The 16,505-nt window shown below is 42.7% G+C and overlaps 1 protein-coding gene across 2 annotated transcripts in view; it reads right to left on the bottom strand.

The window, feature by feature from the left end:
- Window positions 1-16,505, bottom strand: part of SYNPR (synaptoporin) — a 259,886-nt gene that overhangs the window by 38,015 nt on the left and 205,366 nt on the right. For both annotated transcript variants that reach the window (XM_070391678.1, XM_070391679.1), the window contains one exon: window positions 1,041-1,239. In XM_070391678.1, coding sequence (XP_070247779.1) covers window positions 1,041-1,239 — 199 coding nt within the window. The remainder of the gene's footprint in view (window positions 1-1,040; window positions 1,240-16,505) is intronic.

Here is a 16,505-nt window from a genome sequence, read left to right as displayed (position 1 = left end):
TGCCTCAAAGGCTTTGCACCCTAGCAATCTGCTGTGCAGTAATATTTGGAATAAAAAAAATGCTTTCTTAAAATGAAGCAGGTAATTAAGAAAGAAAACAGCAAGATGTTTTTTAATGTAGGAAGTTCTCAGTAAGATACATTTTACGTAAATGTACATGTGAAGGGTGAGAAATTTAAATTTTATTTTCTTAAAATTATCCATGACCATGTACCTCTGAGAGTTGTTGTGTCCTCCTAAGTCTACGTGTGTCCCTGTTTGCGTATGCTGGTTTCACCCATGTGAGTTCATGAACCATTGTATAAGAAAAAGCAAATAGGAAAGAGTTGGTGGTGGGGAGGGAGAGAGAGAGAGAGAGAGAGATTCAGAGATGGAGAACTCCATTTTCAAACTAAACAGCTCCGTGCCCAGTATGCCATAGAAATACTAAGGCAGTGGTTCTCAACCTTGGCTGCACATTAGAATCACCTGGGAATCTTTTTAAAATCCTGATTTCTGGGCCTCATCCTCCGGAAATTCTGTTTCTTTGTTACTAATGTTGTGGCCCTACTCCATAACAAAGAAACAGAATTTCCAGAGGATGAGGCCCAGAAATCAGGATTTTAAAAAGATTCCCAGGTGATTCTAATGTGCAGCCAAGGTTGAGAACCACTGCACTAAGGGAATACGTAATTCAAATAAGCAGAAGTCACACCGTCTAAATAACCAGTGAGAAAAATGGTCTACCACTGCCATAATGCTGGAATCATAAATACACCTGCAGCAAGCCCCACCACTCTTTCCTTGATCTCATGAGATTTCCAATTATTTATTTCAGATGAGTTGGTAGCAAGTCTTGTAATACTTTTCCAACACAGGGGCACAAAAGAATGACAGCCATCATGTTTTTAGTTTAGATCCAGGAGATTTGGATGAAAAAGGAAGTGATTCCCTTTAAAATACCTGCTTTGAGGGCTCAGGTAACCCCGAAGCCCCTCAGGCCCTGGAAAAAGAAAGTAGAGGGGACAGAAACAAGTTATTGCAGAAAGCAAACCACTTACAATGAGCGGACCCCGGTTGTTCTCCCGATACTTGTTCTGGTAGAAAATGTAAACGACGGTGGCGGCCAAGGAGTAGAGGAAGGCAAAGACGGCCACGGTGACGAAGAACTCTGCTGAAGACGAGGAGTCCCCGGTCAGCGCCAGCTTCTCCCGCTCCTTTCCCTCGCAGGTCGGCACCTCGAATGTCACCTGGTGCAACCTAGTGACAGATTGAAGGACACTCTCCGTAAGATGCTGTGGCGAGAAAACTGGATGCCATGTCTGGTAGGCGTACTCTGTGCCTTGCCCTGCGCCCAGTACTGTTCCATTGTGCCCCATGGGCTCCTCCCTCTCTGTGGCTTTCACATTTCAGGTGTCACAAGAGACAGCTAAGTGGCCAAGGAGAGCAGCTCTAGACCCGGCTTCCTGCAACTGCCTGCACCTGGATCCGGCCTAATTGTTCACCCCCACCCACATAAGAGACATATAAACACCCGGCCATCCCTACTCTTGTTGGCTGACACTGATATACTGGCCTCAGCCCGCTGGGAGAGAATCCTATATAATAAAAGGCTAATATGCAAATTGACCGAACAGTGGAACTACGGGTCACTATGACACACACTGACCACCAGGAGGCAGATGCTCAATGCAGGAGCTGCCCCCTGGTGGCCAGTGCCCTCCCACAGGGGGATTGCCACTCAGCTAGAAGCCGGGCTCATGACTGGCGAGCGAGTGGCGATGGTGAGAGCCTCTCCTGTCTCTGCAGCAGCACTAAGGATGGGCTCCTGGACTGTAAGAGGGCGCAGGCAGGGCTGAGGGACGCCCACTCCCACCCCCACCCCCAGCGCATGAATTTCGTGTGCCAGGCCTCCATATTTCTTAAACTCTCACAACGTCTCTTGGCCTGGCTCCTGTGGGTGCAGACCTAACCATGTCCACATGTTCTAAAGCACAGTGGGGAGTGATTGGGGAGTTGTATGGCCTATGAGACAAGTTCGCTAATGAAATGACAGAGATCATAGCTACAAACGTGGAAGCCAATGTTGCAGTTAAACACCATGCCATTGGGTTTCACAACAGCTGTCCCTGGGGAGAGAGGGGAGGAGGAAAAGGAGGGACACCTGAAATGATGACAAATTAAGACTATGACATTCTCCTGCTTAAATTCTGCTGGCCTTTCTCATCTCAACTTGGACTCAAAACCTGACTCCTGAATGCGATCTTACCTCATGGTCATGGTCTTGGCTAAAGGTCTTTTCCCTGACAGTCCCCTTTCCCTACGTTACTCTGCGCCCTGTTATTGCCATTTGGGTGTGACCTCAAATGCCTTCTCCTGGGATAGCCTTTTCCTGTCCATTAATCTGAAATAGCTCCCTTTCCTTAGACATTTTTGTCACATCACCCTGTTGAATGTCACTCATAGCACTCCTCGCCAGCCTCACTATCTTGGTAACATATTTAATTACTCATTTTTTTTCTGTCTCCACTGCCCCCTCCATTATCATGGGGATCTTAATATTCTTCTCTGTGTATCCAAAGTCCTGACACTTGTTAACCACTCACTAATTAGGACTTGGATAAGTCAATGAACACTTTTGATTCTGCAAGATAACTGATAGATCCTAATTTGACTGAACTTCTGGTTTAGACAGTAAATTCTATCAGGATAGCATCCAGGCTCAAGATATTACTTAATAGAGAAAATAAGATTTGGGGTCAGGGTCGGGGTGGGGTGGGGCGTGCGCAATACTTCCTGCCCCATAAATGACACTGAAGGAAGAAGTGTGAACTAGACGGTAAACTGTAATTCAATACAGGACCCCAAATTCTGCTTCGGAAATGACCTAATTACTCCTTGATTGTGGAAGGCGCTCAGAAATCGGCATAAACAAAGTCTAACAATATCAGTAAAGTAAAAACCACTTGGAAAATTATCTCTAAAAGTAACAATGATGATACTTTTGTATAATTGATGAACCTTTTAAATTCCTAACTTATGCTTAGGAAGTATTTTTCTTACTAAGCAAAACTTGAGCCCTTTGAGAAAGATTGGTTGTGCACATTCTCTTATAGTTTAGAAATAATATAGTGATGAAATACAGCAAATACCATATTGGAGCATTTCACATGTGTCAGATACTGTGCTTTACAGGCATTAATTGATTTAAATTCCATGGCAACTGTATAATGTGGGTACTTTATTGCCCCATCCCCCCTTTGCAGATAAAGAATTAGGCTTAGAAGGATTAAGTAATTTGTCTAAGACATATGACTTTTTGGGCCAGGGATTAAATTTGTGTCAGACTCAAGAGCTTGATTTTTTTAACTCTGGCATTAACTGTTTCTGTTAAATGAATTTTTTTTTAAGTGAGGCCGGTGCACCACTGGCATCAGGACCATTAGGGTCTTGGTAAAAACATATTTTCCAGGGCCTTGTCCAGATCCACTGAGTGGAAATCTCTAGGGGTGTAGCCCTGTTAATGGCCAAGAAAAACAGCCCAGTCCCCCCCACCCCCCTGAGCTACTACGTCTCAGAAACTTGTTCTTTTCCATTCACTGCTTGATTTGAGAGAGGACTGTTATGTTACACAGTCCACTTGACTTTGCTTGTGTCTCTGAGCCTCCTCCTGTTTCTCATCAAACAGAAGCGTGTGCACCTTCAGTAAAGACCAGGGAAATAGAAGTATTCATCATGCATTTATTGTAGAACCAGTTTCCTCCCCTAGCAGATATATTGAAATCTTTGTTTCTCAATAGTTTGGTCTGTGGGAAGTCTGAAAAATGAAATTGACTTAAAAAGTAATCACGCCAATTGTTCCGATAGAGGTGATTCTCAGATAATGTATACTTTTTTTCTCAATATTTTGTAATATGTCATTCACTCAACAAATGTTTAACAAGCAGATAGGTAGTTCACAGGATGGCTAGATGCTGGGCAAAGAATGGAAAACAATGATGAGACAGGATGGTCCCTGCCCATGTTGAACTTCAGGTTTAGAAGGAAAAGAAAGATTTTCTGAAAGGAGCCTTGGCTAGTGGGGGTGGGATGGTCAAGACAAAATTCCCTACAGAAATGATTTTTAAGCTGCAGCCTGAAAAATGAGTAGAAATTATCCCAATGTTGGGATTGGAATAAAAGTGTTAGCAAGATTAGATTGGAATAACAAGAAAAATTAGAATAACATGAAAAAGGGAATTTTCAAACAAGTTCAGCAGGTGAAAATGAAAATGGGGCACCCACTTCAGAAAACAGTCTGGCAGTTTTTTAGATAGTATAACGTAGAGCCATCCTAAGATCCAACAATCCCTCACCTAGATCCGTACCCAAGAGAAGTAACACATTTCTGCACAAAAAAACTTGCACAAGAATGTTCACAGCAGCCCCGAGTGGAAACAGCCAGATGTCTATCAGCTGATGAATGGCTAAACGACATGTGGCACGGCCACAGGATGGAATATTATTTCATGCATCAGCATTAATGAACCTTGAAAACCTTATGCTAGTGAAAGAACCAGACACAAAGGACCCTCTGTCAGGTTACATGCATAGGAGATGTTCAGAATAGGCAAATTGATGGAGATAAACAGAGTTAGGGCTGGGGGCTGGGGAAGATGGGAGAACTGGGGAGGGTGGCTGAGTGTTAGAGGATTGCCTTTGGGATAATAAAAATGCCCTAGGACTGATTGTGGTGATGGATGCACACTCCACAAATATGCTTGAATTGTACATTTAAAAGGAATGGATTGTATGGTATGTGAACTACATCTCATAAAGCTGTTAAAAAATAGGCAGGAAATAGTATGTACCAAGATGCTGCAGAGGCAAGTTGCAGAGCACATGGGAGGAGAGAACTATGGGGTGGGAACTGGAAATTTGCAGGAAAGGGGGTGGTGCAGGATGAGATGGAGAAGTAGCCAGGAGTCCCCATTGTGGGGTCCTGTGGGCCAGATTATAGCTCTGCATCTTTATCTTAAGACAAACACTGCGAAAATTATCTTATAATAAACAATGTATAAAAAATAGCAAGCAGAGCAGTGTCACCTGCCACAACCATTTGGCTGCATACACACCTGCTTTCCAGGTGCTAAGACGCACTTCAGATCAGCCAAGCCCCCAGTGGCCAGCTCTCTCAGCTAACTCCACAGACTAGGTCTGCAGTCGTGTGTGCTGGGGGCAGCGTGGAGGGGTAGAATAAAATAATTGTTTATTTTTCTATGCAATCAGCTGAATGGCAACATTTCCCCCATTGCTAACTAATTATATTGATTTACAGTAAATGTTAATTGTGCTTATAGGTACAAGGAGAAAAAATCACTGACAAATCTGCTCTGCTTGTGAACACCAATGATCTATAGCTTGGTATTTGGCCCATGAGCCACACTGGGGTGCAAGCAGGGGAAAGAGGAGAAATGGGAGTGAAGCTCTAAACTCATTCCTATTGTGTGGAAGGAAGGAGGGGTCATTTATAAAGAAAAAGCACATCGGCTCAAAGTAGTCTGAGCATGATAATTCATATCACTGGATATTTGAATGTTGTATGAAGGTATATATTACTATATATATATATATATATATATGTCCTATATAATAAAGAGCTAACATGTAAATAGTCGTCATGCCCTTGCACCCTCGCACAGGGCGGGAGGACCTGAGGCTGGGTCCCCCACCCAGCAGGGCTTGATGGGGGACCTGAGGCTGCGACCCTCACCCTGTGGGGCTTGACGGGGGTGGGGCCGGCCGGGTCTGGGTCTCGCATGATTTCAAGGCACATACGGGTGGACAGGGACTTGACTCTGGGTCCCACAGCACGCCCCAGACTCTGACAGGAGGGAGATTTTCATATACATTTTACTAATTTTCTTTCATCTCTTATAGAGAAAGGGCAAATAGCAGTATTAAAATATTTCCTCTAATTAATTTCCTTTTAATGTGCATGAATTTTGTGCACCAGGCCACTAGTATATACATAACAGAAAGGTTCCTTTAAGTAACAGTTACATACATATGGTTAAATACATGTCTTACTTTGGAGGGAAGAGATTTCATAGCCAGCATGTGTCTAGCAGCTGTACTAACTTTGGAAGCAAATATCATCCATTTAGAACCTAAACAAGGAAAAAAACTGTTCTGTACAGGGAGAGCATGTTAGTTGGTAGCATCCGGAAGCCAGCAGGGCCTCCTTGGATCTTGTGAGGAGCTAGTCAGGGAGCAATTGCTGAGCCTGCAAAAGAGACCAAATCCAATTTGTAGATTTCAAATGCATAACTCCCTTCTTGGCTGGCCTGGCTCAATCAAGGGGTAATTGAATGTCGCTGGGTTTTATTGCATAATGTCAATCAATGAAAAGACTCCATGTTATAGTTATTTTTCCAATTTTTACCAGTGCTGAAACACAGCCCTTTAAACAGTTCACTGCTGCTTCATTTAAACTGAAGGAACTACTTGGTCCACTACAAACCTTAGTTCTGTTGGGAGGGCCTAGAAAAATATGAAGCAAGTTGGTGTTGTTTTGTTAATAAAAAGATGTACAAGAACGACGGCCCTCGTTTTTCAACCTCCAGGCATTGTGCTAGGTTCTTTAACGACTGCTTCTCACTTAATGTTCATAACAACTTTCTTAGGCAGGTGCTATTGCCACCATCATTATACAGATGAGGAAACCGAGGCTTGGGTGGGTGCTGAACTTGCCCGAGGTCACGTGGCCAGGGGAGGGCAGAGATGTGTCTGGGATGCAAGCAGATTGGGAGGAGCCTACACGAGTAACCACCTGTTCCTCTGTTTCAAAAGTTACAGCATCCCTAGGTTTCCAGCTGAATGTGTGCATGAAAACGTCCAAGCCAGCTTTCCCTGGCCATCTGAGCTAAGGGTAGAATGACAGGTTATGCTGAATAGGATTCTAAACCAATACTCATCCCACTTCCACCTTGAAATTTGTGCATCGGGCATTGTACAAGGTGCCCAGCAATGACAAGGTTGAATCCCTGTGTAGAACAACAACAGGAAGTTGTTAAGAGCTTCCTAGTTTCCAAATGTTGTCCTGGATTACCCTAACATCTGCCTCAGAAGCGAGCAGAGGGCAAATGACCTGAGGACAGCAGGTACTGAAACTGTGGTCATCATAGTGTCCGTAGTTCTGTTTAGAAAGTGAGATTCTGGGGTAAAGGAAAGCACAGATTCGCCCTCAGTAGCACCGTGCCATTATGGGCATCTGCTAATAACACTTGAAATTATTGACAATATCTTTTACCAGATGTGGAAGAAAACAGGACTAAAGCTGCCAACGGTACATCTGGGGAGGCTCAGTGCAGGACAGTAAGGACATGTCCCAAGGGGTGATCCTGACCAGGAGCAAATGTGGAGAGCATTCAGGGTGTTGGGGAACAGGCTGCTGCCACTGAATCTTGAGAGTCAGAGTTCAAGTGGCCACGGAAAGACCAGACGGCAGACTGGTGGGGAGCACGTTTCTCTCGACTATTTTCTACAGCCCCTGTTCAGTCCTTCGTACCAGTTGACGTTAATCTTCCCACTCCATTTTCTTCTCTCTCTTCCCAATATGAAATATTGGCTGGTTTTAGATGGCTGTTTCTTTGGCTAGCCGAGTGTGTATATAATAACTGTGTTTATGTGTGCATTTACACACTCATACACACATCCTACTTGCTCAGCTTATGTGTTTCACAACATACACAAATCACTACAAAATCCTGGGAGTTTATAAACACTTTCTGACACTGCATTTTATTTTTTTCTTCCTAGCAAACTCCCCCATTTTATAGATGAGGACGCTGGAGCTCAGTCATTGTGAAAGAATCACCAAAGATCACCCAGTTAGCCCTGGCTGGTGTTTCCAGTGGTTAGAGCATCAGCCTTCACACTGAAGGTCTACAGGTTCAATTCCCCATCAAGGGCACGTACCTGGCCCCAGTCGAGGTGCATGTGGGAGACAACCAATCGATATGTCTCTCTCACAGTGATGATTCTCTCCCGCCCTCCCTCCCTTCAACTCTCTCTAAAAACCAATGGGAAAAAATATCCTCAGTGAGGATTAACAAAAAAGTCACACAGTTGGCAGAGAAGAGGCAAACTTGGAACCCAGGCTTTCTGACACCCAGATGAAAGATTTTTACTTATGACCCAAATTCCATTTCTAAGTTTTCCAGACCACCAAATTCTACGTTATGATCAAGTCCTTCATTCATTCCAAAGGGATTTATCGGGCCCAAGTGCCAGTCATCAGAGAAGCTGACAGAAAGGCAATGTGTTGTGAGAAACAGAAATAGAGATTATTGAAGAGGCGGAAAAGGACACACCCTCTGTGCCTGTCACTTTCCTAGTTTTCTTACTGAACCTGGAGCATGGCATTTGCTAATGCTATTTAGGATAATGAGAGGGATTCCACTTCTACTCCTGGCTGCCAATCAACAACTGACATTTATTGAGCACATTGTAGGCCAGGCACCCTGCCAACTGTTTTCACATATTATCTCACTTAGATTTTCACACTTGATCAGGTGGGCAGTATTACCCTTGTTTAGGGACAAGGAAAGTGAGGCGCAGAGCAGGTAAGTGACTTGTTGAAGTGGGAGCCTTGAAACAATCTACATGACCCCAAAGCTCTTACTTATAACCTCTCATGTGAAAACTTTCCCCCCACTTTAAATATTTTTTTCTTTAGGATAATAATTTTTCACAATTTTGTTCCTTTATATGCATACTTTTTTTTCACATATTAAAATTTTGTGACTAATGAGTTTTAAAATATAGGGAAATAGCGCAAAGATTGAGACTAATAGTGAACTTTGAAAATTGAGCTAAAATTCACATGAAAGGTAAAGTTATAGAAGGCTTTTTACCAAATTATTTGTTTATGTATTTATTGTGTTAATCCTCACCTGAGGATATTTTTTCCATTGGTGTTTTTTTAGTGGAAGGGAGGGCAGGAGGGGGAGTGAAAGAGAGAGAGAGAGAAACATTGATGTGAGAGAGACATTGATTGGTTGCCTCCCGCACGCAGCTGGCCCTGATCTGGGCCAGGGATAGAACTTGCAACCCAGGTATGTGCCCTTGACAGGGAACCAAACCCACAACCAACAGTCAGGTACACGGGCCAATGCTCCAACCACTGAGCAACACTGGCCTTGGCCAGTCATTTTTTTACTTAACCTTGGTTGAATCAAAAACAGCTTCATTTTTCAGGCTTGCAACAACAGCATGTATTCACTGAAAATACTTTCTTAAAAACAAAATAAAACTAAGTGAAAGACAAAATGCTGTACTTCTGCTCCTAGACACAATAGGGGTATTTCTCCCTGATGCGATTATGCACTAAATACATTAAAGTTTATTGTCTCCAAAGGAATTTTCCATTGCATTTTTGTGCTCTCTACCATAAGAAAAGATCATTTTTAAAAGGAGAGTAATAATAAATATCAAGCAGAGGGAACTGAGCTAGACATTGGAAAATGCAGTCAAGGTTTCTGCCAACAATATCCTTCCACAGGATTCACTGTGCGAGCACATGAGAGGGTAGGCTGGGAAGTGGCTGCCCCTCCCGCAGCCCGCCACTTTCATCTCCATGGGCCAGAAAGACATTTATCCAGTTGTTGGAAACTATATTATGCTGAGAGGGATCTTATCAAATCTCAGCTTCCCCCACACAAGTCTGTATTTATATAGATAAACATTTTAAAATAAAAAAGTAGACTTCCACGTGATTCAAAAGGAGTGGTTGGTGGAGACCAGGGCTTGAAGGGAGCCTGAGCGAAGGGAAGCTCTACAGAACCCATGCAATGGCTGCAAAGAAGCCTGGCCGGTCTCACCATGCTGTCGCTTGTGACTTTCAGGTTCTTCAAATAGAACTTGAGTCATCGAGAACTCAGCCTGCCCCCACACTGTCAAATTAAAATAGATAATGAGGTCGTTATCTGTTGTTGTAGGGAGCATCCTTTTTTCTCCCGTGTTCGTCTTCCCTGAACTGTGCTCTACTCAAGTGAATCATGAAAACAAAGCCAGCCCCAGAGCTTTTCTCTTTAAACTCGAATGTCCAGATAACCGCCGGCCTGTCCATTTTATGTGACTGGTATAGAAATGCTTCATGAATAAACAACATAAAATATTTGATCAAAAGCTATTTATAACAGTCAAACCACACATATAGGCACCACGAGAGAGGGCGGCAAAAATCTGAGCCGACCTTTAGCTTAGAATTTAGATCAAATTGACTCATTAATTCAGTCAAAATACGCTATTTGTAAAAATTCAGTCAATAGAAAAGTGTTTAGAGGAAGCAAATATAAGTTTCCTTATAATTCCATCTCCAGGATTAACAATTTAAGAAATGGAGATCAAGCAGGGTCTTCACTCTGCTGTTTATTACCTAATGATATGACCACAGCACATCTCATTATCTTAGGAAGATCTACCTTATTCTTTTTAGCACCCTATAATACACCCTCAGGACGTATGAATCACCATGTTGTGCAGAATGTTCTGTGGAGTCACACAGTCCACTGGTGGGCTTTTGATTGCTTCCCACCTTTACCTATTAAAACAATGGCTTGGACATGTGTCTTTGGCTATTTGTGTGATAACTTTCTTTGGGTGAATTTCTAGAAGCAGAACTCCCGGGTAAAGGAATGTATTAGCCCAGGTTCTCCAGAAAAGCAGAGCTCCTAGGATCTACATTTTAAGGAATTTCTTTTGAGGACTTGGCTCATGTGACTGTAGGGCAGGCAAGTCTGAAAGGCATAGGGCAAACCAGCGCTTGGGGATTCAGGTAAGAGTTTATGTTACAGTCTTGAGTCCAAAGCCTGGAAAACCAGAATTCCCATGTTGCAGACTGAAGGCAGAATTCCTTCCTTTACTGGAAACCTCATCAGACCTTCACCGGGTTGATTCCACTTTGCGGAATAATGAAATAACACTGCATTTACCTATCGTAGAGCGTCCATGTAAGTGGCAATTACAGTTACTATTATTAGGTGAACTGCAAACAGCTTCCCACGTTCAAAATTCAGGTTGTAAGTCTAATAACTAAGTTGATTTTTAAAAAATCCAAATGCTTTCCAAAAATAGGTTTCAAAGACCTGGAAACATGGCATAGTCTATTACTACATTGCTCTGTCAAAAGGCCACCCTGTCAGCAGTTATTTGGTCATTTCCTGTTGCTGCTTGCTGTCATTTCATTCTTCACATAATAACTGGTCTCCTGGAATGTTCAATATAGAGAACCTAACAGAAACCTTGCTGGCTAAGAAACTCAATTTATCTGAATTTCAATATACCAGATTATAATGAAACCAGCAATAATCACTTACACATATAGAACAAAACTCGATCTCCTTTAAACCACTAAAAAGCTATTGCCTTGTCAAGTGGCTATGGAATCGTACATTTCTAATTTTCAGTTATTAATGTAATCATAAATACAGAAATCCTTCTTGTAAAAAAGTCTAAGACACAAGGAAACATTGTTCATGTTAGTTAACCAGGAACAGTTTCTTTAACATATTTATCAGCTCGGGATAGGAAAAGTGTCCTTTATTGCCAGCAGATAAAATGTCACCCATGTTCCCAATGAGATGTCAGCAACCAGGGGATTAATCATATGATCTTCAAATTGTATTCAGAACATGACGTGTAAGAATTCATTTTCCACACAGCAACCAGAAATCTCTTAAAAACCTAAATCAGAGCATTTCACTCCCCTGCATAAAATTCCCTTCCAATGTTCCCCCTGGCACTCGGGGCCAAATCCAAACTCTGACCCTGGCCCACAGGACCGACATCACCTGGGTCTTGCCTAATTGTTTGTTATTATCATACTTGCTACTTGCTACTTTGTCTTTCTAGAAGTCAACTTTCCCCTGCCCCCTGGGCCTTTGAACCTGCTTCCATGTTGTCCATGGTCCACTTCATCTTTTCATTCATGTCTCAGTTCAAATGTGACCACTTCTGGGAGGCCTCCCTTGACCAACTAATCTAAAAGGCATGTCCCACCCCTAGTCATATGTTGCTTTAATTTGTTTTATTTATCGTTCCTATTGCCTGTCTGAAGCTATTCTATTTGCGAATGTCTGATTTGCCTGCCGTAAGTAGCATGAAGGCAGGGATCCTGTTTATTTTGTCTACCTCTCTATTACTGAGCATCAGGTCAAATCTGGATCACAGTGAATACCCAACACTTATTTGTTAAATAGAAAAATATAGAAGGGAGGGAGGGAGGGAGAAAAAAAGGATAGAAAGAGAATGGATAGATCTCAGTGATTCTTAGATGTTTTCTGGAAGCCGAGCCTGCTGTTACCTCATGGGATTGTGGAAAGAGATGCCTCACTGTCCTGTCAGAAGAAACCAGACTCAGAGAGGTAAAGGCACTTGACCAAAGTCACATAGTGCGAGGGTCCCAACTGAAGCCTTCTGCTCCTAGACCAGGGGACCTTCCTCTGCTCTGCAATTCCTACGAGAAAGAAACTCTCTGGTAACCCAGAGAGGCCATACCTGGAAGCTGGAATGACCAAAGGGATGAGTCAAAAATGGAAGTCACCCATTCTGGGGCCTGCTAGAGAAGCTCAACAAAGAGCCCTCCCGCTCCCCCCGCCCCCAGGCCTTCTCAGTCAGGCATTTCGCATAGACCCATGTCTCTAAGCCACAGCTGTGCATCTTGTGCAGGCTTTGCCCCAGGGTCAGGGCCAGGCCTACGCCTCACTCATTCATTCGCCCCGTCATCTCCAGCAAGCCAAGCACTGTGCTCAGGACTATGGATGTCAGAGTAAACGACACGGAGATGGTCTCTGCTCTCAGAATCTTTGCTCTAATAAAAAGCAGACAACCGAACAACTTGTTTCGATAAATGGCAATGAGGGTTAAGTCCAGGATATGGAGGGTTCTAAGCTGGTCTAGGGGACCAGGGAAGGCTTCCTGGGCGAGGTGAGCTTAAGTGAAGTCTGGAGGGTGAAGAGAGACAGGGAAGGGAGGGAAGGAGGGCTCCAGACCTGAAGGTGAGAAAGTGTGTAATTTGAGGAAGTTTTCTTTCAGAAAAAGGAAAAAATGGCATAACTTCTGTCATTAATAGTGATAACAGCAGCAATAGAGCTGGTAGGTATTAATCCCTGACTTTGTGCTTCACATGCCGTGTTTCCTTTAGTGTTTTGCCAGAGCCCTGAGAGGTATAATGAAGTAATCCCTGTTCTCCAGATGGGGAGACGGAGGCTGAACATAGGCACATAGAGGAATGAGATGGCTTCCTTCCCTCGCCCATTCTAGTCTAATACAACTGCTGCATTGGAGATTCCAGTTGTACAGGGCAGCCTTCTTCCGTTTGCCTCCCCCATGCATGCTTCATGCCTCCCCGGCAGACTAGATGTTTCCTGGCCACGCTCAGGTGCTCATCAAAGCCAGCTGCCTACACACCGCAGAGGGGAGGAGCGGTGCACATTTTCAGAATGGTTGATACAGGAGAAACTAGCTTGTTGAAAATTAATTGGCTAAAAACCAATTTGCCAAAAATCAATTAACCTGAAACTGTCAAGGAGATTTTTATCACAACCATTTTGCCACCATGTGTGAGGTTGAAGTTGCTCCTCAATTTGAAGGCCAATTTGAGAATGTAGATGTGTTTGTGCATTGTGTGTGTGTGTGTGTGTGTGTGTGTGTGTGTGTGTGTGTTGGGTGTTGGAGGTGTTGTAGAGGGTTTGGCCCAGTGCAGCTAATACACTGGAAATATTTTAGAAGAGAAAAACATCATTCAGAAAAATGATTATTTGGAAAATGGCTTTGAGGGAAACTGCTTTCCTGCATGTTTACTTTAGGTGGGAATTAACCTAGAGACCCTCAGGGATGCCCACACTTCCCTGGAAAAGAATCCTTAGGGCCCTAGATGGTTTGGTTCAGTGGATAGAATGTCGGCCTGTGGACTGAAAGGTCACAGGTTCGATTCTGGTCAAGGGCATGTACTTTGGTTTCGGGAACATCCCCAGTAGGGGGTGTGCAAGAGGCAGCTGATTGATGTTTCTCTCTCATCGATGTTTCTAACTCTCTATCCCTCTCCCTTTCTCTCTGTAAAAAATCAATAAAATTAAAAAAATAGAATCCTTAGGGAATAACTTGGTGCCTTTGAAATCAGTGTCGTCTTCCTCTTGCCAACAGAGGTGAAGCTAGCATCTATTTTTCTTTTCTCAATGTTCCCTTGATTTCAGGTTTGAACATCAGACCTAGACCTGATTAATTGCCATGTTTCATCCCCTAGGCTTAAAAATCAAAGATAGGCATAGGCATATTGAGTCTTACTCCAGGTTAATAAGGCCTATATAGAAGATAATACGAGAAGAGAAAGAGATTCTAGTCTCTTGTTGTGTCTCTAGCATCCAGCACAGTGCCTGGCACATAGCAGATGCTCAGAAATATTTATTGATTCATTTAACTTTAAGTTAGCATCTTTACAAATGATTGGAGCATCTCAGATAAAAATGGAGGCCCATTTAATCCTTTATCTCCAATGGGCATCACCACAGAAATACCCATTAGCATCTCAAAGTTTAATAAAATCCATTAGCATCTCAAAGTTTAATAAAATCCATTTTATCCTCTCTATTTACCCTCTCTTTATATTGCTACCTTGTATCACTTCTTTAGCTTTTTATTTTTACCCCAAGTGCCCTCTTGAGAAGGTAGTTGTCTTATATCAGGACACTGAATATGTTGCATGATTCAAAATCATTCTTTTCTGAAAGTATTTTTAGCTTTCCATTTCTTTATTTTGGCTTCTCTGGCTCCTAAATCTTGTGAAAAAATTTCACATGTGGCCAATATATGCCAACATTCACAGTCTGGATATCAAGCCAAGGCATGTGAACAAAAGTGGATTAGGAGAATGAATGAGGAGAGACACGGTTTCAAAAAAGGAGGACTATTATTAGCAGGATTTTATACTCAGCTTTGGCTCCTTCAATCAAGAAAATATTAACCAAAAGTTTAGATTTCTATCTGAAATCTATACCACTATTCCAGAACCCCACCTCCATAAATATTCCGTGGTTTCTAATGACTCAGGTCAGTAGAAAAAAACAAGTGCATTCTGGTGTTCCTGCAGACCAACTAGGCCAGTAGAATGTAATTCAGCATCTTTGGTTGGTTAAGTTTTATAAAAAGCCATGTTAAAAAAAACTTACCTTAACCAACCTTTCTTCTCTCCATCTACAATTAAAGGGGTTTCTTCTAAGAAATTTAAGATAAGATTTATCTCTTGTTTACTGGCAAGACTGAACCCAAGAGCTCAAAAAAAAAAAAAAAGGACACTGCATTTCCATTTCTCAAATCTGCTTGCCTATGCGGTAGGCAGAGTGGCAGCCTCACACCCACATCTCACCGGCTCAGTAGCCCTAATCATCAAAGGCCAACGTCCCTCCCAACTCCGGTAGAAAATTATGTCACGTGTCTTGTCCACCTCTGAAATAATCACTGCAGCCAAGGGACTCAGTTCTCTAATTGGCCAGGTTATGACCAGGTGTCCAGTGTGTGTATATAGTATATGTGTGTATGCATGTGCATGTGTGTATATATGTGTGTATGTGTGGTATGTGTAGAGGGTTTGAGGGGGTGGAACTTCATATGAATTTCACTGAATGGGCTCTTCACTAAAAGAAAGACGTCTAGTACCAGAAAACAGAAACAACACATATTTATTCTATGGGTCTTTTCCCTAGAAGATCATGTCTAGGTTTTTTTTTAAAAAAAACTCTATCCCTACAATACTGAGTAAGAAGTAGATTCATATTCATTGAATGAACATTGAGTTAACAGCAATATGATATATGTGTTACTCTGTACAAGGACCAACTCTGTGCTGTCCAATGTGGATATTTTGCTGAATTCATGTCTGTTATGGTACAGCCTCCTCCCACCCTCCTCCTTCCCCATCCATACCATGCACAGGCTCATTTCTTTTTCTGCAGTTTTCCACGTAATTAATCGGAAAATACGATTCAAGTATAATTTCTCCATAAAGCTTTCCCTGAGCATGACAGGCTTCATTATTTTACCCATCTTTGAGTTCCTGATGCCATTGTGTTCGGCACTTACCACTCCATGAGTAAAGTGTTGTTTAGACCATGGCTCTAGAGTTAGACTACCCACATTCAAATCTCCACCATTTACTTTTTCCATTGCCTCAAATTTATTAATTTTATGTCTATAGAGGATGACAATAACAGTATCCACCTCACAGGGTTGTTGCAAGGATTACATAATATGGTAGCTGTAAAAAGTGTAGCATTGTGCCTGGTACAGAGTAAGTGCCCAGTAAATATTGACTATTGTTATACCTGATGGAATAACTAGGTGTGTTCCTGTAGCAGACACAGATGCTGCCAGCACCATGTTTCCTTGGCCCAGCTGAGTTCGTCAGGTGCTGTATATGTTGACCAACCTCCCACCTGACACTCTCTGCTCTGTCCTAGGGTCTTCCTTGGCCAAAGGAAGCTTGCTCT

This window comes from Myotis yumanensis, unplaced genomic scaffold (assembly GCF_028538775.1).
Source record: "Myotis yumanensis isolate MYYU_CA2020_CCGP unplaced genomic scaffold, mMyoYum1.0.hap1 SCAF_14, whole genome shotgun sequence".
NCBI classification, from domain to species: Eukaryota; Metazoa; Chordata; class Mammalia; order Chiroptera; family Vespertilionidae; genus Myotis; species Myotis yumanensis.
The sequence above is the reverse complement of the archived record's forward strand: the minus strand, read 5'-3'. Positions and strand labels throughout refer to the sequence as shown.